Below are 21404 nucleotides of genomic sequence, written 5' to 3' on the forward strand. Positions count from 1 at the left end.
AAAATTTTTTTTTTTTTGTAATATTGTAAATCACCAGAAATACTGGTGCTAATGACTTAAAACAGCATTTTTAATTTTCTGTAGGTGCACAGTGTCAATATATGAGTAGAACAAGCCGTCACTAAAAAAAAGGCATGTTCTTATAAATGTAGTTGCAGAAGAAACTTGAGTGGTTGGAGGAATTGGATCATTGGACCGCTCAGTTGGGATAATTTGGCAAGGTAACAGCCAAAACCGAATGTTATGATCTACAAACGAAATGCGTTGATAAAACCCTGAACAAAACAGTTGTATGAAACATGGTGATGGCAGCATCAAGCTTGAGGAAGATGGATGGAGCTAAATAACCGTGGAGGATGACCTGTTTGGTTGCTCATGGTTGTAAAATGAATTTTCATCGTCTGTTATCTGGTTAGCGTTTGACTCATTCATTCATAAAATCCTGTCTTTCTGTTTTTCCCTCCATTAGTTATCCCCAACACCCTCAAGGTGACCCCCCAGACTCCTCCCCCGGTCGTCCAAGAGGGACACGACCTCACGCTTTCCTGCAGCGCCACGCGAGAACTGACCTTCCCTTCGCTGACCTACCTGTCCGTCGCCTGGTTGGTGAAAACCAGCGGCGGCTCTGAGGAAATCCTCACGTTTGGCCCCCAGGGCGACGTCGTCACGGGTCCGAGGTTCACCCGCCGCTATCTTGACGGGGACCTCCGGCTGGTTCCAGGCAGGAACGGCGCGTTTGAGCTGGTGATTTCCAGGGTCACTGCGTCCGACGAAGGGACGTACGCGTGCACGGGGGCCGAATGGACGAGTGAAAGCGGAGGGAAGTGGACAAAGATTGTGGAAAGCTCCAAAGAGATGGGGGCCGTTTCAGTCACACCTACAAGTAAGAAAAACTACCCCGTGTTTGTGTTTTTAAGTCTCTTCTTTTTACCAGTAAACTACCAAGTATGGAGTCTGAAATGGTTCCTTGTTAAAGAGTGAGCTTAGCAGCTGCCTCCTAATCACTGCTTCAGGCTTTAGGCTACATTAGACACAATTTGAGTTAGAATCTCATTCCCAAATGTTGGCAGTCAGACTGCATTGTGGGTAATGTAAGCAGCAGGCTTTAACAAATGGGAAGAATGTGTGAAAAGAAAAGATGCCTGCGACTGCACAACAGATTTTAGAGCACTGTGCTCAGATGAATGCTGTTAGTATCATCAGTTTGCTCTTTTATCACCACTTTTTATGTGGACAATTTAGATGAATTCATTTTATCTGTGGAAAATCTTGAATTTTTAACACCCAATGTTTAGTGTTCAAAACTCTTACATTTTTTTTGTCATGCTACAAGTTTCACTGTATTTTATTGAGCTTTTTGTGAGAGAGAGAGCTATATATATAAGCAGTGCATGATTGTGAGATCGATGGTTTGACAATCTGTCAGCAGCTCGTAGTTGTGCAGAAATCTGAGAAATGAGAAGACGGATGGAACTAAACACATGTCAACCCTGATGGAAAACCTGTTGGAGGGAAAGTCTGGAGAACAGGGCGGAGGTGCACCGTCCATCAGCGAGAACTGTTGTAAACATACAGCCAGAGCTAGACACTAAAAACAAACCAAAACTCCACTTTTCACACTTTATTAAAGACATCTTTGTTAAATTTCCTTCAAAGTTATACTCTACTTTCTCTTAGTCTATCATAAAATCTCAAAAACGTACAAAGTATTTTGTGGATGTAAGAAGATTTGAAAAAGTAGAATATTTTTGCAAGGCCATTATCCTTAAAAATGTATAAAAAAAGAAAAGTTCTTCTGAAGCACAGAGAACTCTGCGTTGTTTGTCCAAAGCGGTAAATCCAGTAACCGTATCTTTTTTGTTGACTCTGGTGTCTGCTGCTCAGCCCAGAACTAATCTATCTGCTGGGATTGTAAGATGCCGGCGTTAACACAAGGTATCCTCAGATTGTTTCTCTGTGAGGTGAAGGCGAGTGTTGAAGGAACACAAAGAAAGGGAGAGTTAATTTGTAACTTGCTTGAATGGCGTGTAGAATCAATCTGTGTCGAATGGCACTTCATCAAAAAAAAAGAAAAAAAAAAGAGTGACTCATTGCATCCGTTGCTCATAAGCCCAATTGCCTTGTGGAGGAAATCAATTCCTGCCGGTCTGTGCCTTGATGCTCTGCGTTTTATTGCACTCCCTGGGCTCCGTTTGTCCTTCGCCTCAAATCTGAATACCTTTTAGTTCTGTCGCTTAAAACGGATCAAAGCTGGTTGGCAAGCCCGCCTTCAAAGGACGTCTTTAAATGAAAACTCTTCAGAGTGAGGCACGTGTGTCGTCAAGACATCGCCGCAACAGATAGTTTTCAGATCCGGGCTGTTCGCTTTGGGGTCGCCACGCGAAGGAGCGACTCTTTGTGCCGACGAGTCGGAAGACAAGAAGTGTGAGAAGAGCGAGCGGGCGTGGGAGAGTTCCAGGCCCGTTGTGTGGCTCTCTTTGTTTTAGAGGGATCCTCTTCACCGAACCTCTCTCTACTCTCCATCTTGCTCTCTCCCAGGAGGTTCATGACCCTAAACTGGCCCTCGTTCTGCCTTATCCCGTCTACACAGAGGCCCCGCTAGACACAGTCATTCACTGAAGTTGCTGTGGAGACCATATCTTCTATCTCTCTAGGTTACCATATCCTCTGAAGTGCTGTAGAGCGCCCAGTGGTTCCTAATGAAACCAAACATGAACAGCACAACCAGGTCTAGGACTCGAGTCATTGTGGCCAAGTCACTTCGTATTGACTTACTGGCTTTGGTAAAGAGGATGAGAAAAGTCAAACAGAGTCTGCTTTGTCCCTTTTGTCCTCCTCCAGACACCACACAGAGACTCCTTCCCGTTTTACTTGTGTTGACGTTGCTACTAGAGATAATATTCAAACCGCTGATCCTATTGATGGTGTAAAGATACACGGGAAAGACTGACGTTTTTAATATACTTGCCCATTTTTTTTTTTTTTTTTAATCATCGAATGGGACTGTAAATGTCATCTCGAGCATCTCTGCTGAAAGAACGCCATGGGAAAGAGAGAGTCTGCCTTTCACCCTTCAGTTCCCAGTTTGATATGTTGCTCTATTTTTAAAGATTAAGTTTAGTCTTTTATTTTCTATATAGTTTCTCTCAAACACTTATGATCAAATAGACTCCTAAAATGAAACAGAATTTTCCACTATTCCATCATTTGGACACCCTCTAAATGAAATTAGTGTTATGCTAGCCACTCAGCTAGCTTATTGGCTACAGGCTCAGCTACCATAACAAAGAGCCTCCTGAAATTTTACTTGCTTTCGGATAAGGATTATATTTATAAACTTTACTACCATTTTTTCAAAAACTGGTCCAACTAAAATGTGAATTCAGAGCTTTAGTCGTTCAGCTGGACACACAGTTAGCATAATGCTAATTTTCATGTTTGAGCACTATGCTAGCGAGCCAAGCTGTTGTAAGGTTTAGGTTTGTAGCATTTCATTGGAATCAAAAATGTTTACAAATTTTCCCTTTTTTTTCAAGAACCAAAACATTGCAAAGTTAGCATGTTTTTTTTTTCACCTGTTATGCAAAAAATAAAAAAACTGTGTATGTGTGTATATATATATATATATATATATATATATATATATATATATATATATATATATATATATATATATATATATATATATGTATAATATATATATGTATGTTTTGTGCAACTTTAATCTGGATCCTGTGCTTTTCTTCTGTCTCAAGATCGTTCCCTCAATGTGAAAGCGTCATCTTCACCTACCTCGCAATCCTCCACTTCACTGCTTCTGTCTCCCGGCAACACGCTGACCCTCCTCTGCCACGTCTCTGCCGACAACCTGGACGCCCTCTCCCTGGAGGTGACCTGGCTGGCCGACGATGGCGAAATCATCACCGTGAACCGCAGCGGCGTGGTGAGGGCCAACTCGGTCTCGAAACGAGGCGAGGCGAGCCTGGAGAAGACCGGAGACAGCGACTACAGGTTGGCGGTCAGGGGCGTGAGCAGCAGGGACGGCGGGGTCTATACCTGCCGGGTTCAAGCCTTTATTGAGGAAGGACGTGTCACAGGAGGAGGAGCAGGGCGGTGGCACAAGGTGGCAGAGAAGACCTCCAACCCCGTGACTGTGAAGGTCTCCGAAGTCAGTAAGTAAATCCACAGCATGTTTTTAACCACTGTTATAAGATGACTGAATGACGAGCTTCATACACTATATAAAAAGATACAAAACCAATTCAAACTTGGAATGGGCCAAAATTCCAGCAAAGAAGGATACTTAAAATGTTTGATGGAGTTTAGATTTACAGTGACTGTTAATAAAGTCTAATAAAATATTTAAAATGCCCATCTCTAGTATTCTGACGGTTGCATAATTTCGGTAATCCCTAAGGTCCTGAAACTGGAAAAGTTTAGTCCTATTTAATGCCAGAAAGAGGGGGGGGGGAAGGTTGCATATCTTTTTATACAGTGCAAGCCATCTGCTTTCAGTTGTATGTGCTGCTACATTTTGTTTGAATGAATGTAAACGCAAGGTTGTATGTTTCAGGAAGTGCTCTTACGCAGTATCTCACCCCAAAATGCTGTTAGAAATGATGATAAAATTGTGTTTATTAATGTATTCTGGAAGTGCTTCTCTCGTCTGAGTCCTCAAGCTAGATGAATATTTAATAAGCTGCACAGCTTGATTTTTTTTATTTTTTTTTTATATTTTTTTTTTTGGTGGGGGGTTTAAATTAGAGCAACAGAGTTGATTGCTCTATGGTGTTGCCGTGGAAGTCACTGCACTTTAATTTGCCGGTCAACGTCGAGATTCAAGATCACTTCTAAGATTACCGCTCAGTTTACGTGTAAACCAGCGAGAGTACAGTAACTCCATATTGTTTTGTGCGCGGACGTGCCGCATACGAGCTGCGTGCGACTGTGGAATCTCAAGGGGAAACTCTTTAATTCTCCAGTCACCCTGTCGACTCCTGCTGCGAGGACGATTGATTAGTCATGGCTTTCCTGCTGTCTGCTACCTCTGGGTGAGCTGTTGCTGTGTGCGGCGGCGCGCGCGCGCCGATGCTCTGATCCTGCCTTCGAGAGCGGCGATGTCAAACACGGTCGACGCAGCAATCAATTACCAGCGTGGTGGGTGGTCCCACTGTCTGTGGCAGTTTCGCGTTTCAGTTTTCATTCCTTCTGTTTGAATCCTAACGTTATACTGATTCAATTTTTTTTTTCTCTCCTCTCTTTACACCAAGAAGTGGCTTTCTGGCAAGGTTATGCGCGGGGGCAATTAGTTAGTGGAATTAGCTTTATTATCCCCGGCTAAATATGCAAAATGAGAGAAACAAGATCATCATTCAAACTTAATTTCAAGGTTGTTTTGTAATTGGACTTTTAACCACTCGTTGGGAGAAGAGGAACTCCGTGAATAAGTAGACTTTTGAGGAACTTTAACATGAGCACAGTTCGCAGACTTAGCTTTAGCTGCTAGCTAGCCAGTTTGGAATAAATTGCAAAAAAAATTCATAATCAACTCTTGTGTGGAATATTCTCTCTGAGCTGTCAGCTTGTCACGAGGCATACAGCTGTAGTCTTCAGTCAGAAGCTCCTTCAGATTTTCTGCAACACTGACTGCTACCAGAGATCTTTTAATTTAATTTTCCTTTGGGTTATATAAAGTTTTTTTTTTTTTTTTGGTTTTTTTTATTGAATTGACTCCAAAGCACCAAACTTATGTGGCTGCAAAACAAGCCCACATCATCATCCCTCCACTACCGAGCATGACTGCAGGTAAATTGTGTATGCCCAAACAAATGCTGTATTAATTTAGACATTATAACCAAATTTTATTCACTTGTGAACAGTAAAGTGCATTTAATTGCATTCCATCTTAAACCCTTAGCTTTTAAGATGAATTTTCTTTTTTCAGTCTGTGGTTTTACTTCCTCTTGTGGCTACCTATAGTCATAATTGCAGACTATAGGTGAAAAAGTTCTGCAATACTGAAACTAAAGTGGTCAGAGTTAAAGTATAAGCAGAAAATAAATGTTTATTTCATCCGGGCTGTTGAGCCAATATTAGATTTAGTAGAAATGAACGTTTTGATGCCAAAGAGAATTCAGAAATATCAAAACAGCTGCTCCTGCATTCCTGACAAATTCCCAGTCCCCTCATCTAAAAGAAATAAATTGACTTTAATGAAGAAATCTTCCTCACCATAATCACTCCTTTCAGCCTGGCTGCCTCGCTGCATTTTACTGGTTTTGGGTAATTCTCGCCGGCTAGACGTTAGCTTTCACTTTGTTAACGTTGGGAAATGGAATTAGTCTTTTTGGTCTCCGTCTCATTTGGGTGAAGCGCCTGGCCTGGAGAGAATAAAACTATATTTATGGAGTCCGGTTTGTTTTGTTTTTTTCTTTGTGTGTGTGTGTGTGTGTGTGTGCGTGTGTGTGTGTGTGTGTGCTTCTTGGCTTCAGTATTGTCAGATCAGATCAAAACGCCTCATATTTTCCCTCAGTGGAATTTTGGGTGAATCGGTTGCCAGATACCACCGACATCAAAAGGAAACTGGGAAATTTATGCTTCATGGTCACTCAGGCAACATGTCATTGAGCAGTGAATCTGTGCACGTCATATTGGTGGTGTTCATGCTGTTTATTTTTATTTTTTTTTGGTTTACTGATTATTGATTATGATCATTAAATCTGGATGTTCAAAGCACTTTTTAAAACAATCCAAAGTAACTATTTGAGCTGCAGAAGCCTTTTTTTTTTCTCCCTTGTATGTCAGACAACATGGGCGTTCTTCATTTGCTTCAGTGGACATTGTCTGACCATGACCCTGTTTCCAATTCAATGGTTTTCTTTCATTGGTCCATTTTTTTTTTGTTTGTAAAATTGGATCGCTGCAGGCTGGAAAAATCTAACATGAGCTTGCAGACGTGCTGACCCAGTCGTCCATCCGTCACGTTTTGCATATTTTAAGAGTTGTGTTAGTTTGCCCTTTTTTCTGTTTCAAACGTTATAATTAATACAGTCAAAATCAATGACTAATCTGTTTTTTTGTGTTTTTTCTTAGTTTTTTCCTTTATAATAAAAGTTTCCTGTTGTACCTGGTGTACTTTCAATTTGCAAAAAAAATCTATTCACATCTGTTTCATATCTTCCCTGCAATAAAATATTTATTAACACCCTGAGAAACTTCTTTGTTAATCGATAAAAATAGCCTCGTAAAGTTCACAAAGTTGGATAAACGAAACAAACTCAAAGCTTCAGTTTGAGACAATTTGTGAAAAATACTCACAACTTCTCATATTTTCTTTTACAAAACCCAGTTTTAATCATAAAATCTCAGTTTTGGTGAAGTGGCTTGAAGTAGCTTTACAGTAATAGTCTGGATTTAACGGCATGTTTTCAACTTCTGCTTTTCCAGTGGATGAATGTTGGATTTGGAAATTTGAGCAACAATTTGAAAAAAATGACACAAATTTCCCTTAAACTCTTGCAGGATATTTACACAAATGTTTTGCCACAGCCATTCAGAATACCAGTAGAGCCCTTCGAAGGATGTATTTTCTCCAAAGCGCCTGAAAAAGTAAGGAAAAACGCAAAACAACAATGCAGACAACTGATTGGCTACCTTTTGTGATGTCGCCAGAGGAATGTGTGAATGGAAGCTTGATTTTGGATTATATAATGACTTAATGCAAAAATAGTCGCACAAAAAATAAAAACTGAACATGAGACTGTTCTATGTGTGACAAACTGCATCTAAAGTAAGTTTGGTTGAACTTATTTATTTATCTATTTATTTTTTACGGTAAACTCTTGACTTGTAGCTTTAACACCATTCAGCATGAATGTCATGTTGGTTGCATCTTGTTCCCCTTTTAGAGTAATTTAAGAAACGCCAGCGGCTGACACGTCCAATCATTAAACACCAACATTTTATTAAAACCACCCTGTGTGTGTGTGTGTGTGTGTGTGTGTGTGTGTGTGTGTGTGTGTGTGTGTGTGTCTGTGTCTGCGTCTGCCGGCTCTACCACATCCTGTGCTGTATGTCAGCGGGAGCCGTTAGTTAAAATAACAGCATCCTCTTCTCCGTACCCAGAAGATTCCTCCAAGCCTTCAGGTTCCGTGTTGCATTTCGAAATACCAGCCGGGCTTTCCGGGTGCAGCCGCCATCCAAAGTCGGTTCGCATGAGGGGCGAAGCCGCCATATCAAACGGCACCATCACAGTCATTTGGGCTCAATCTCGCTGTTAATGCATAGCTGCATGCACGAGTGTGTCTGCGGGGTTCGAGTAGTTTGGTTCCTGCAGAGTAAATGCCACATACACTGCCTTCTGTGTGCCCCTCATACTGAGGGTAACCTCTTACATTTTAGCCTGAGGGCTCGCATTCCTTCATACTTCACCCCAAACACACACACACACACACACCAAGGAATCACTACTTCTAATTGACCAAATATTGCATATTAGATGAAACACTCTGCGTGTCAACCAGTCACTTCCTGTTCTGCTGATCCGAAGCCCAAAAAGTTTCTTCCCCTTTTTGTTCTTGTAATGATTGGCTCAGGGCACGGCCCTTCCAGGGAGTGCAGGAAGACTTGGAGAACTAGTTTAGGAGGTCCCCTTTGGCAGAAACACACACATGCGTGCGCAAACCCTGGGCTGTGCCTCCCCCAGCGAAGCGTGTTGTGTCAGCTGGAGTTATTCTCATGTCACTTCAAAAAGGGCAGCTTAAGTTTTATATGGACTTTTGCTGTTGTTGTTTTTTCAGTGAATGTACAGTGTCTTGCAAAACTTTTTGCACTGATTTAAACTTTTCTACATTTTTGTAGGAAAGTATGTATTTTTATTTATTTTTTTGGGCAGCAGTGCCAGCAAAAAGCGGCGCGATGATGTGCATCAAGGTTGGTTGGCTCACACAAGGGATTTAGACGTTTAAACTGGAACAGTGCGTCATGCCAAAAGCGCCGAGTTGGCGCATTTTATACACGTCTTTGCTTAGCCATGCAAAGACATGTTCCAAGAGCAGAGATGCAGCATAGTTTGGTTAACCAATTTGGTAACACTTTATTTGAAGGGGGGTGAATAAGACTATCATGACACTGTAATAACATGACATAACACCTGTCATGAACATGAATAAGCCTTCATGAATATTTATGACTGTTGTCATAAAGCGTCATTCGGTAAATTACGACACTTTTAATACAAAGTTGACATTATTCAAAATGTCTTTGTTATGACAACTTGACATTAACCAGGAAATCATTACTGATATAAATTTGTTATAAAAGTATTACTGATTGCATTTTAAAAATTAGGTAACTTTATGTTATTAAAGGTAAAGTTTAAACAGTAATGATTCCTTTAAAGTGTAACAGACTACCAGGTGGGAAATTTGTACAGATGGAAAACTGAAAAATCTGTTTTTGTTTTGTTTTGTTTTTATGTCTGAAAGTAGAAAAAAAACCTTGTATTTGCTTCAGAAACATTTTCCCCCAGCTGCTTTATCATTTTAGTTCATCTCCTTTTAAATCCTTTTTTTTTTTTCCAAGATCACTTCTAAGCTGGCATGCATTTCTATTCATCTTCCTTTACTTCCCCCCCCCAAATAAAATCCATCCTAATTAGCAAATAGTCCATCTTTGTAGTTTAATCTGTGGAATTTAATGACAAAAACTGCAAAGTACCGCCGCTGCCTGCACACACTCTGCTCGTGTTTGTTTAGTGTCTCCTGTGGTGAAGCCAACAACTTGCAGTTGGACTAGTGTGTTTGCGTTGTGGCGTACTGCTGTGCAGGAGGTCAAAGTTCAACCAGGCAGTTGAATGTTGAATGTTTTTTTTGCAGACTCTTATTTTGTTTACTCTTGTTTTTGGTTGAATAGTTTTCTCTAATCTTGCAGGGTTAGCTAAGGAGTTAATGTTTTTCCTGCCCGTGTTCCGGCTTGTTTGACACGTGTTTCCAAACAGACAGGTGTCCGCATGCTTGCAGCATTTTGCTTTCTGGCATCGGCAGTTGAAAGGAATGTGATCGCAGGCCATTTCAGGGGAACGCTTTCGGCTCTTCTTATCTTCACGTGAAGCTTTCACTGCATGCAGGATTGCAGCTCTGCAGCTCAGCCAGCCGTTGCGTTCTCGTCGCAGTGGCGTTTATTAAAAAATGAGTGTGCGCAGGTTCAGCTTCTTGGGACAAATATGTTACAACTCAAAAAGCGCTCTGAGGAAAATGTGAGTTGAAATGACTCTGCTGGCTTTATTGGAGGGTGGTTCAGCCCCTGTTTGAGGTCACAGCCCCCTTCTTCTCTGTTGGAAGTGCTACCAACAAAGAAGAGAGTCGGTGTCCGCCGGCTGACGTTATGAAGTGTAAATATTTGAAATATTACAAAAAAAAGAAATGGACAGCCGTTTTTGCTAGTAAGCTGACCTCATTTGTCTTTACACCTCTTATGATGATAAATTTTAATTTAAATATTTTAGAAACGGTGACAGAAAAGAGCCTTTTCTTCCTCAAGAGTCGAAGACGGAGAACAGATTTTAGCAGATAATAGTCCATAATCATAGTGCTCGTCAATGATCTCCTGCTTAGTAACTGAGTTTTTCTTTAAGATATTAGTGGGAAATTATGAATTATTTATGCTGGGAGTGGAGGAGATGTCGGACTGTGTGAGAGAAAGGAATGTCTATTATTGAAACACAAACGGTAATTTTGAGTCCACTGTTCCCTGGTTGGAACAGTGGACTCAGATGAGACGTTGCCTCTGAATTAATCCAGAATAACACTTTTTAATTGATACTACATACTACTGGTAAAGTTAAACGCATAAAATAAATGTTTATTGTTATGGGGATAAAGGATAAAAAACCGTCAAACTGAACAAGTTTATATCTGTGTGGCACGATGCGGTATTAGTGCTTAGAATGCAATTTGGAACAAGGACAAATAAAGTCTAGAATGATATATTTTCATAAAAATGTTGGTACTGTAATGTCTGTTAAATGGCTCCTTTGTGTCACTGTACTATAAATACTGCAGAAAAAAAAACCAAAGTTGTCTTTTGCTGAAATTTGTCTCTTTGTAACATTAAACTATCATTTTGGTCACATTTTATGCAGATGACACTGTTACTTGACAATAAAATTAACTTAATCCAGCTGATTGTCGAAGTCGATGGCTAAACGCCTTTTAGCTGAGAATGAGTTTAACTTTATTTCACTCAGGATTAGCTGTGGAAACCACTTAAGATGCTTCACGTAGTTTCCTGAACTCGGTGAAAATTTATCCTTCAAAGTTCAAGCAGCTGAATCCCGACTTCTCTCTCGGCTGCAGGCCTGTGGTTTTTGAAATCTAAGCTTTCACCCTGTTTGGCGCCCGTCTGTCCTCCTGAAACACCTTCGCTCTTCCGCGTGCCGTTTGTCTGTGTGAAATGAATATTTGATAGATCTCCACATTCTTCCCGTCGCATCTTACAGCTGTCTCTACGAGTCAGGAGTGAAATGTATCAAACGTTCGAGCTTTAGAGCGAATGCGATTTAACATTTCGGCTGCTTTCAAAGTGGCGAGAGATCAATATTTAATTTTTTTTTTTAAATGTCAAGTGAAATGTAAACCTGCAGATCTCCGCGGGGTTGGATATCTGTGTTTCGCGTGGCTTGTGTTCATCTCTTCGATGAGGGTCAGCCCGTTCTTTCCTGTTCGTCCTTGGAGACGCGCTGCGTCTTAACAGACAGCAGGAATGACTCAACCGGCTTTTTTCCCCCTCTATCGGTTTCTACGTCACACACACACACACAAAAGCCCACACAAGGCGGTGAAACCGGATCATCTCTTGTGACTATTTCTCGGTTTGGGTTAGTGCACTCCTCTGCTCTTCCTTCAACAGTTGAGAGCTCAAATCCCAGCCCAGCTCAACAACGAGAGTCAGCGTGACGCTGATCACGGGTTCCCTCCCCGTCTCCTTTGTGATGATAGGAGTGTTGCTACGATGGCAGGCGGCCCACCTGTAAGCGAGCCGGAGCGGGGAAGAAAAGGCAAACGGATTCCGGTAAAAGTCCAGGGTCACGCCTCCTGAACAAACATTCAAACCCGATTAATATGAGAATACAAACACATGGGCGTGGGTCGATTTTGAAGCTGTTTATTGAAAAGTTGAGGGAAATCCGTAAAACTTTTCTTCTTTAGCCCCTTTAAGCCGTCAGTCAGCCGTGTGTGCCGACCACTTATCCAATGGAGGAGGGAAAAACAAATTGTACTTTTTAAAAAACAAATCCCGTTTCAAAAACCAAATGATCACCACAAGCAAGGTAATTACAGGGTCTGCTGTTGAAACGGAGAGCCTCCTCCAGGCAGGAAGATTATCTGGCTTAGAGAGACCAAAACATGAGCTTTTGGTTCTGCTGTTGGTGACACAAGAGCAGGAGATTATGAAATGTTGATCTGTAGGGTGTCTACAGTCTGGAAAAGTGTGAACAGGATTCTAGTCTTCCAGACCTGGATACGTTTGGGAAAACAAATGTGGGAAAATATTTGACTTTCCAGATTTGCTATTTCATAGCCAAACATTGTTGACTGGCTCCATTTCACACCCAGAAGCCAAACAGTTTTGTACCCATATGTATTTGTCTTCCTAGTTTAGCATTTTATTGAAATTGCGAAGAGACATGATCCCAAAAAATGTCCAGATCTCTTCATTTAAATTTATCTTGCATTATTTTAAGAGGAATTTGTGGTCGTTTTGTTCCCCGGTTGGAACAGTGGACTCAGATGAGACGTTGCCTCTGAATTAATCCAGAATAACTTTGATTTTCCAGTTGCAGATCCTGGTTTCATCCCCGGTAGACTGAGCAGATTCCAGAAAAATCCTCTGATTGATGGATGACGCAAAACAGTCTGTAGCAGATGGCTTGTTTTTGGACTTGTTCCAAAATAATAATAAAGAAAAAACGAAAGTGAAAATGCTGAAGCGATCAAATGACCCGCAGCTTTCACACTTCTAATGTAAACATGGAGGTAAACCATTATGATTTATGGTTTTATCTCACTAGGACCTTTTTATAGTGCTGAAATACAAAGTTCTTCAGAAAATCGATCATCTCATTAATGGTTTCAAATCTTTCCGTCCTTTATTAGGTGTTTATACAATGTTCAATTGGTGTTGAAAGGTTTAAAGGGTACAAAGAGTATCCTCTTATCCTCTATGCTGTTCTACCGCCCACAGCCTGAACTGTTGGTACAAAGCAGGACAGATGCATGGTTTCATGTTGTTTATTCCCAATACTGACCTCAACAGCTGAATCTGAGACTTACCGGACCAGGCCATGTTTTTCCAATCTGTTACGGTTCCGTTTCAATTGTCCAGAGTGAATCATACACTCGGCTTCCGTTTTTTTTTTTGCTACTCCACAGAACGTCCTAGTCGCCCCGGGCCGAGCTGTGCGTCTTGCAGGTGTGGTCAGTTTGTTCAGTTGAAGCTGGAGATAAATGGGCATTTTGTGCACTGAGCATCCAAACCTGGCAACGCAAGACTCAACATCCGCCGTGCAGCTTAGTTAAATAAGGCAAGGCTTCGGCGCGTGTGAGAGGGGCGCGTGGCTAATTGGCGGAGAAGCTTCGCACATACTCATTGATCAAAGTGTGTGTGTGTGTTTCAGAGCAGATGGTGACAGTGCATGAGTCAGTGTGTGTGTGTGTGTGACGTCCAACTGACTTCACCCGCGCCGCTAGCTGTGCCAAACTCACACTGGTGCACCTGTATTTATAGCTTTGATCTGTGTGTGTTTACTGACTTGTACCTGATGTGGTAAAGCTGGTTTATGTCAAGTCCCCCCCTTCTTTTGCTACAGTGTGTGTGTACTGTATATACATACACACCGTGTGTTTCAGTGGAGACCATGGTGTGTGTTTCCTGCTCATTGACGTGTAAAGCTGCAATCTGGATGTCTGGCTGTGAGGACCTGCCTCACCACCCACACACACTCACTATTAACGCTGCGATACACACCTCTTCTCGCGCAGTTAACTGTGTTACTTCAGGTCTATTTATGGTCCTCTGGCTCAGACAGCCGGCTCTACTTTAGCCTGACACCAACTAAATTAAAAAAAAAAAAAAAAAACAGGAATCACTTTGCATTCATAGGCTGATGTTGAACTGCTGTAAAATGACAAAACGCTGGCATGTCAGACAGAGGAGGGAAGATCTGCCGCTCTGGTGAAGCACGGGAACTCTGGTTGTTATCAGGTTGGAGTGTCACCCTATCAGGTTCCTTCCTTCAATTAAATTTCAGCCTGGTTGGCAACAGGACCATAAAACACACTCCACATAGTCCTGAGAGTTGGAGAGAAGATGGATCTTTCTGAAGCACAACTTGCCCCTAAATAAAATTGCTGTACATCATGAAAAGTAGGGATAAAGTATCAACAAATTTGCGTTGGGTCAATAATTTCTTTAACATAGCAACTTGACTAGAACCAGTCATTAACCTGCTAGAGCGAGACTCGACAATAGAAAAGAGGCGACATTGGCTGAGTTGTAACAAACGCCACTTAGAGTGGGATCTCGTCTCACAGTAAGTAGCGCGTGACCAATGTAAGGAGTTAGATGTCAGACTTCTGCGTGGTTCTCCTATTTCTTCTCCTGTTATGGTGTATCTATGCCTTTTTACGTGCAAGCATAATGTGACGGAGCTCTTTTTTTTCCTTCCTCACTCTTTTCTCCACAGAGCCGAACTTCACGCTGACCCTGGAAGCCGCCACGAAGCCCCAGAAGACGGGCGAACCCATAGAGCTCTCCTGTGATGTGACCAACATCTCCCAGCTGCCACCAGGGGGCAGACTGGGTGTCAGCTGGGAGTACATCAGCCTTCCTGGTACTGCACAGTAATTACCTTTTTCCTTTTAAGCTGAAAACTCTGTTCAAGGTGGATTTATTGATTCTGTCCAATCACTAATAGATAAGCTGACAAATGTGCCGCCTCCGAAGCTCATTGGCTCTTTGGACGGCAACGGCAACCTGGAGTCGAATTCGGCGTACAAAGACAGGCTGGACAGCGGAGTGTTGGTTCTGAGCAGAGTCCAACCCAACACGTTCAAACTGCGGTTTCTCCGCACACAGGTAAGAAGTTAATCACCACAACCAGAGGATCCGCCAACGTAGCACTAAGTTCAATCCTGTTAAAAAGACGTTTTATCCCTTTGCAGAAGATCGACATGGGCCAGTATGTGTGCACCGTCTCTGCCTGGAGCGTTACCAGCCAGGGGAAAATGGTGAATGCCGCCGAGTACAAAAGCTCGCCGCTGACCATACAGTGGGAAACCAAGAGTAAGCCAGCTTCAGAACGCCGCCTTACATCCACTTTTATGACCGTTTTAATTGATTTAAACAAAAAAAAAACCGTCTGGGATCTCAAACTGAGAAGTCGAGGTTGTTCTTTTGTTTAGCTTAATGGCTGCAGATTAAATCCTGGGCACTTCTGGTTCAAAGAGAGTTTTAACGTCTGCAGCTTGGAGAAGCCTTGAGTGCTTTAGATGAAATGATTGAAAATGCCAAAGTAACATCAGTGAACAGTAGCATTTTGAGCTTCAGCTCCGATTTTGTAACTGTAGTTTCCAGACTTCACAAAGAAATCCCACAAAAGACAACTTGTTGTCTCAGCTCCTCACACACAATACACGCACACATTTACTTCCTGTCCGCCGAGAACTTTCTGACCTCGGCTTATCTAATCGGGCCATGATGTCATCACATTTTCTAGTCTGCCTGCGTTGGTGCCGGTTTTAGAAAATAAAAGCCAAGGTTCCTACGTAGCCTGTAAAAGTCTGGAGTTTCATTTCAGGATTGTCCAGGTGTGGAGAAGTTTGGAAAATGGAAGTATGGGTACAAAAAGTATTTTGAGACTTTATTTTTTTAACCCATCACATCGCTTCCTTGAACACTTGGGTCTTTGCTTTCTTCCTTGTATTTTTCCTTCCTATCTTGTATCCATCCTCCATACATTTTACTCATCCTCCTTGCCTTGCTTTGTTATATCCTTCATGCCTTCTTGTCTTTAGTACATCCTTACATCCTTGTATCTGTCCTTCCTTGCATTCTTTCTTTCCTTCATGTATCCTTTCTCCATTCCTTCCGTGTACTTTTTTTCCTAACTTGTATCTTTTTATCCTTCCTTCCATAAGCATCCTATTGTAGAAATATCCTCCATAAAGTCATGATGAACTGGAGTATTAAAGTGTTAATCTTAAGTCTTTACAAACCCAAGAAACGTTGTGTTGTGACCCCTTCTAAGGTTGATTTAATGTCGTCTTGTGTTTTTTAGGCCCCACTGTCAAAGTCGCAGCCAAAACCATTCGTAGCGTCTCAGTGGGCGGAGCTACCTTTGAGATGACATGCTCCGCCATCACCGAGAACATCGGCGACTGGATCGGCTTTGCCGTGCAGATCCAATCACAGAGCGGCACAGAAGCCATCAAAACAATCATGTCCCTCAGCCCCGACAACGTGGTGCAGGTCACTGACCCATCTAGGAGGTACACACACCGTCCCTCACCTTAAACCACACTCCGAAGTTTGACTCTAACGTCCTTTGACCTGCTCCCACAGGGACAGTCTGGTTCTTGCCAAAACCGGCGCGAGAGAGTTCAACTTCCGCCTGGAGGGCGTCCAGCCGTCAGACAAAGGGAACTACTGGTGCGACGTCACGGCTTTCACCAAACAGCTGCCAGATCAGTCCTGGACCACTGCCGCCACGGGGAATTCCAACAGAATCACCATCAACTTTCAAGAAAACGGTACGTCCACATGCTTCTTCTTTCTTCTTTTTTTTTTTTTTTTTTTACTTGGCGTTTATCTGTTCATCTTGATGCCTTCTATTGTCGTCGAAAAGTAGATTTATTTAAAATTATCAAGTTCAAAAACTTCAACTTCTCGATTAATTTCACACAAACTGAAGTAGTTCAAGCATTTATTGCTGTTAATTTAGAAGATAAACACAACCTAAGTTTTACAGACAATTACATAAAACCAGTTAATAAAAATGAGCATTTCTGCAGAAATGATGCCGGCTTCAGTGTGGATCCTTGCATATTGGTGGAAAGTTTAGTGGAAGAAAAAACTCTGCTAGCAAAAATCTGCACAAGCATCTTGGATTTTCGTGACGCAAAAATCCCGAAGCCAAATCCGATATCAAGAAAAACAAGACTTGATGTGCTGCTGTTATTTATCTAATCTTGGAGACTTTTTTAGCAATTTATGAAGCAGAATTTGTTTTAAGTTGTTTAAAGGAGAATCACATTTAATTTTAAAGCAGATAAAGCACAAAAACAGAACCACCATCTGCTCACTGGCTCATCACAAACCGACTCCTGCTCCTCTGACCCGCTCATTTTTTCAAATTAAATATCGCTTCTATGGCGTCCCAGCAGGAGCTCTGTAAGAGAGCCATCTCATTTAATAAAAATCCAACAGAATCCATCATTTCAAAACAAACAAAATCCTTTCCTGTTTGCAGCTGCATTCATTAATTATTCAAAGCCATTTTGCAGCCTTTCAGTGATTTATTTGCTTTCATAAAAGTCCTCAGATCATTAGCGAGTGAACTAATGACGGGACTAAAGTCCTGCAGTAAGTGAAAGAAAGATGGAAGCAGCTCTTTTTTTCTGTTTCCTAACACATTACAAACGCATCCTCCATCCACTCGCGTGTAAAATGAAGTCCCTAATAATGTGCAAAAAGGCACGCACACACACACACCTAGAGCTCTTTGACGCCCACCACTGCCACTGGCCTACTTATTGTCTTTTGATCTGACTGGGAAGTTGGAAACTAAAAGAGGAAACTGGATGGGAGGTGATGGAGTGGACGAGGAGAAAAAAGAAGAAGAAGAGAGGTTTGTTGGTGGGAAAGTAATCTGAGTACAAGAGAACATGGAGAGGAAGTTGGAAGGGTAGATAAAAATTGAAAATGTTTGCGGTAGAGGGAGAAAACAAAGAAACTGGAAATAAGTTGAAACTTTAAGGTCAGATATTAAAATGAATAGATTTTAAGTTCTATTTGTGAGTCAATAAGATGCAAGAAACTAACCGGGTTTGTAAATTCACGTACATAAACGTGTTTAGCGTAGGCTTCATTCACAACAGTCTTTGCATATCAAATGTGATCCCATTCAAACAACCCTCAAATCCAGTGCTTATGTCTGTTTTTGTCTCAGCAGGTGCAAAAAGCAGACGGAAAAAAAAAGTCTGAACAGAAAGCTCAAAGTTCTGACAGAATCTAGGCATTCCTCCGAACAAGGAGCTCTTAATATTTGTGTGAAATATATATTTTTAATAAGATTTTGACACCAAAGAATGGACCCAAATGTGAAATTCCCACATGTCAAAATGGATATCTAGAGAATGCAATAACTGCATTTAATTCACGCAATTTTCTAGTCGCAAACAGCGCTGGTCTTGTAGAATGCTATACTATTTGCTCCAAATGTTTAAACTACACTTTTTGTGTTGTTTGAGTCAATTACCTTATGTAATTAATCAAAAAAGGTAAATATGTAAAACATATAAAGGCTGCAATAATCTGCATGGTCATCTTTAAGCCAATGCTATGTTGAACTTTGTTCACAAAATATGCCATTATTATGCAGATGTGTGATTTTCTGTATATTCTTCGTGATGACTTAAAACAGACTCGTGCTCCCGGTCAGAACTCTGCTTCCGAGCGGCTTGTGTCCCAGATTTTGTTCCTACACATCGGATGCCACATTTTTGAATTATCTTCGCGATATCTGTAGGAGGAAAAGACGCTTACAGGCTGTGGGAGTGGAGCGACGACGTACGAGACACGTGGAAAACCAGATGATAAACCCAGGACTGCGTTTCTGTCTCTCTCTGGGGGAAAGCGGGAGCCTTCAGCTCCACGTACATCTCCCGCTTTTTTGTCCCTGCCCATCCATCCTTCCCCGTCTCCTCTCTCTCTCTGGGACGTCTTCAAAGCGAAGCCCTTTGGCCAATCAGCCGGCTGCGAAGATCTGCACCGCCGCTTTCATTTCTTTTTTCTTTTTTTTTTCCGTCTCCGCTCGCTTAAATGTGTGTGGAATCTTTCAAGTGCGTGTCCAAGTGGAATATTTTAAGCTGACCCCCCAATTCCTCCTGCTAACACACAAACACACCCACATAAACAGTGTGTCAGCGTCAATGTGAGCTGGTGGAGAGCCCCCATATGCTCGCCTGAGGGGATGGAAGCTCAGCTCTGTGCGAGCGTCTTCACTCCTTCCTCCGTTCTTCCAGCTGTATCCTCAACGTTTCAGAGGTGTCGTCCTGTTTCTGAGTGTATGGAAATGCAAAAACCTCGCTAACACGTTTCCCGTCAAGTATTTCAGCTCGAATGCGATCTGGCAGAACCGCAAATATGGAGCGGCTGCAGAGGAAAGACTGGATTGGTACAAAAGTGTCTTTTATTTTCTGGTTTTTATGTGTTCAAAGTTTGAACCTTCGTGTGTTTTTCACTGTGAAGTCGCTACATTTGCAAAAAAAAAAATGTAGCAAGTCAGGATTTAAGATGTGTTCCCTGCTTTTGGATTCCAACTCCTTTACTCTACTCTTTGTAAATTTCCCCCGAGAACATCAGTGAGCATCACGAAGACCAAGGAACACAGCAGGAAGATCAGAGAGAAAGCTTTGGAGATGATTTAAAGCAACAGGTTTAAGTTTTGAAACAGGATCCCCCAGCGTTTGGACATGACGCAGCACTCTGTTAAACGTAGTGTCTGAAATCAACATACCAGGCTCTGCTTCTGCTGGAGGTTCCTTCTTGTTAAGTCGGTTTTCCACTGCGTTTCCATTACAGCCGCACGCAAAACTTTGTCGAAATTCAGCAGAGTTTTGCAGTGTTTCCATAAAATAAGAAATGCAACTTTTTTTTTCTTTTTTTTTTTTTTAAACCTAGTTTTTAAATTTTAAACTGGCATGTTTTTTTTAGGCAAAGTTGTTGTTGTAATTTGAGTTTGTAATTTTATGGTAAATGGAAACGCAGTTGGTGTGCATGTCACATGTCTATCATAGAGAAGTGACTATGTAATCTGTTAATTGGAAAACTTAACCAATGGACTGCCTTGTTTTACAAGTGTGACTGAATTGGAATGTGTTCTTAATTGAACTGAATTGACAATATATTTTTATATATAAATTTAATCGTGGGGCCTTCCAACATTTTTTTGTGAATCTGCTTCGTAGTCAAACCAAGTTTAATCCAGTTTGCTACAAGCAAACCAGAGTTTATTGATAAACCGATGGAACTAAATACAGGAAGAAAACCTGTTACAGGCTGTATAAAGACTTGGGTTTGAGATCATTTTCCTTTTAAAATCCCAATAAAACTATTTACATTTGTTTATTGCAATGTGACAAGATGTGGAAAAGTAGAATTTTCCAACTCTCTGGATCCGATTTCCTAATTTAGAAACATTTTTACTCTTTAAATCACCTTCTTGATGCCCTGAAAGCACAGCTACCATGTCAGGAGTTCCTCTTAGGCCGTTTTGCAGCACTTGTAAATGAACTGGGTCTCATGAATTTATACATTAGAATCAGACTTTCTGTGACAGACGATTGGACTGGAGTTCACCAAGCAGTCGGTCAATCTCTCCATCTGCCTCGCACCAACCCATCTGTCTTCAACACTCAACAACAGGCCAAACTACTACAAGTCTAGTTGACATGGGCAACAATCATAGCCTAACCCAACCTGTCTTATCATTGCCATTCTGCTTTTCCTTTCACTTAATGTTTTCAGTTGAAATTCACATTTTTCTATACATAACTTTTTATAACGTGTTTCTGTTTTAAAATCTGAGATTTCAGCAGTGTAAATGTTTGAGAACTACTCAAAAGTTGCACCAACGACCCAATGAAAACTCATGCTACAGTATGCAGACGCTCTGCCTGCACTAGCGAAGGATCACTATCAATGGGCTGCATAGTTCTATAAACTTTCATCTCAAGACGGTTGCCCTTTGTTTCAGCAACTCGCATTCATGACGTGACGGGACTTGTTTGTTGCCACAAGAAGCATTTTTGGCAAGATAAGAAATAGCAGCTTTTAGGGAAGGAAAGAACAAAATGTACCAGATTCATCCCCCAACCTCCTCCATCAGACTTGAAACAAAAAAACAAAAAAGAAACCTGATGATGTGAGGTTCCACAAATCCAGCAGAAAAGGACTGAACAGAAATATAAGCTTTTCACAACATTACAGACTTTTTTTTTTTTTTTTTTTTTTGTTTTTTTTTTTGTTTTTTTGTTTTTTTGAAGCACCGAAGGTCAGTGCTGCTTTTAACACATTTCACCGTACGACTGGGCGGACTTGGCTGCACTTTCTTTCGCTCCTTCCAC

The 21404-nt window shown here is 41.5% G+C and overlaps 1 protein-coding gene across 1 annotated transcript in view; it reads left to right on the top strand.

Annotated features, from left to right (window-relative positions):
* ptgfrnb (prostaglandin F2 receptor inhibitor b) overlaps positions 1 to 21404 on the top strand; it is a 53314-nt gene that overhangs the window by 11089 nt on the left and 20821 nt on the right. The window contains exons 4-10 of the mRNA XM_015010722.2: positions 470 to 883; positions 3756 to 4172; positions 14744 to 14890; positions 14975 to 15135; positions 15222 to 15342; positions 16337 to 16547; positions 16621 to 16808. Of these exons, the coding sequence (XP_014866208.2) occupies positions 470 to 883; positions 3756 to 4172; positions 14744 to 14890; positions 14975 to 15135; positions 15222 to 15342; positions 16337 to 16547; positions 16621 to 16808 (1659 nt within the window). The remainder of the gene's footprint in view (positions 1 to 469; positions 884 to 3755; positions 4173 to 14743; positions 14891 to 14974; positions 15136 to 15221; positions 15343 to 16336; positions 16548 to 16620; positions 16809 to 21404) is intronic.

Source organism: Poecilia mexicana, unplaced genomic scaffold (genome assembly GCF_051168715.1).
Source record: "Poecilia mexicana isolate PSO_F unplaced genomic scaffold, ASM5116871v1 scaffold_2, whole genome shotgun sequence".
Taxonomy (NCBI): Eukaryota; Metazoa; Chordata; class Actinopteri; order Cyprinodontiformes; family Poeciliidae; genus Poecilia; species Poecilia mexicana.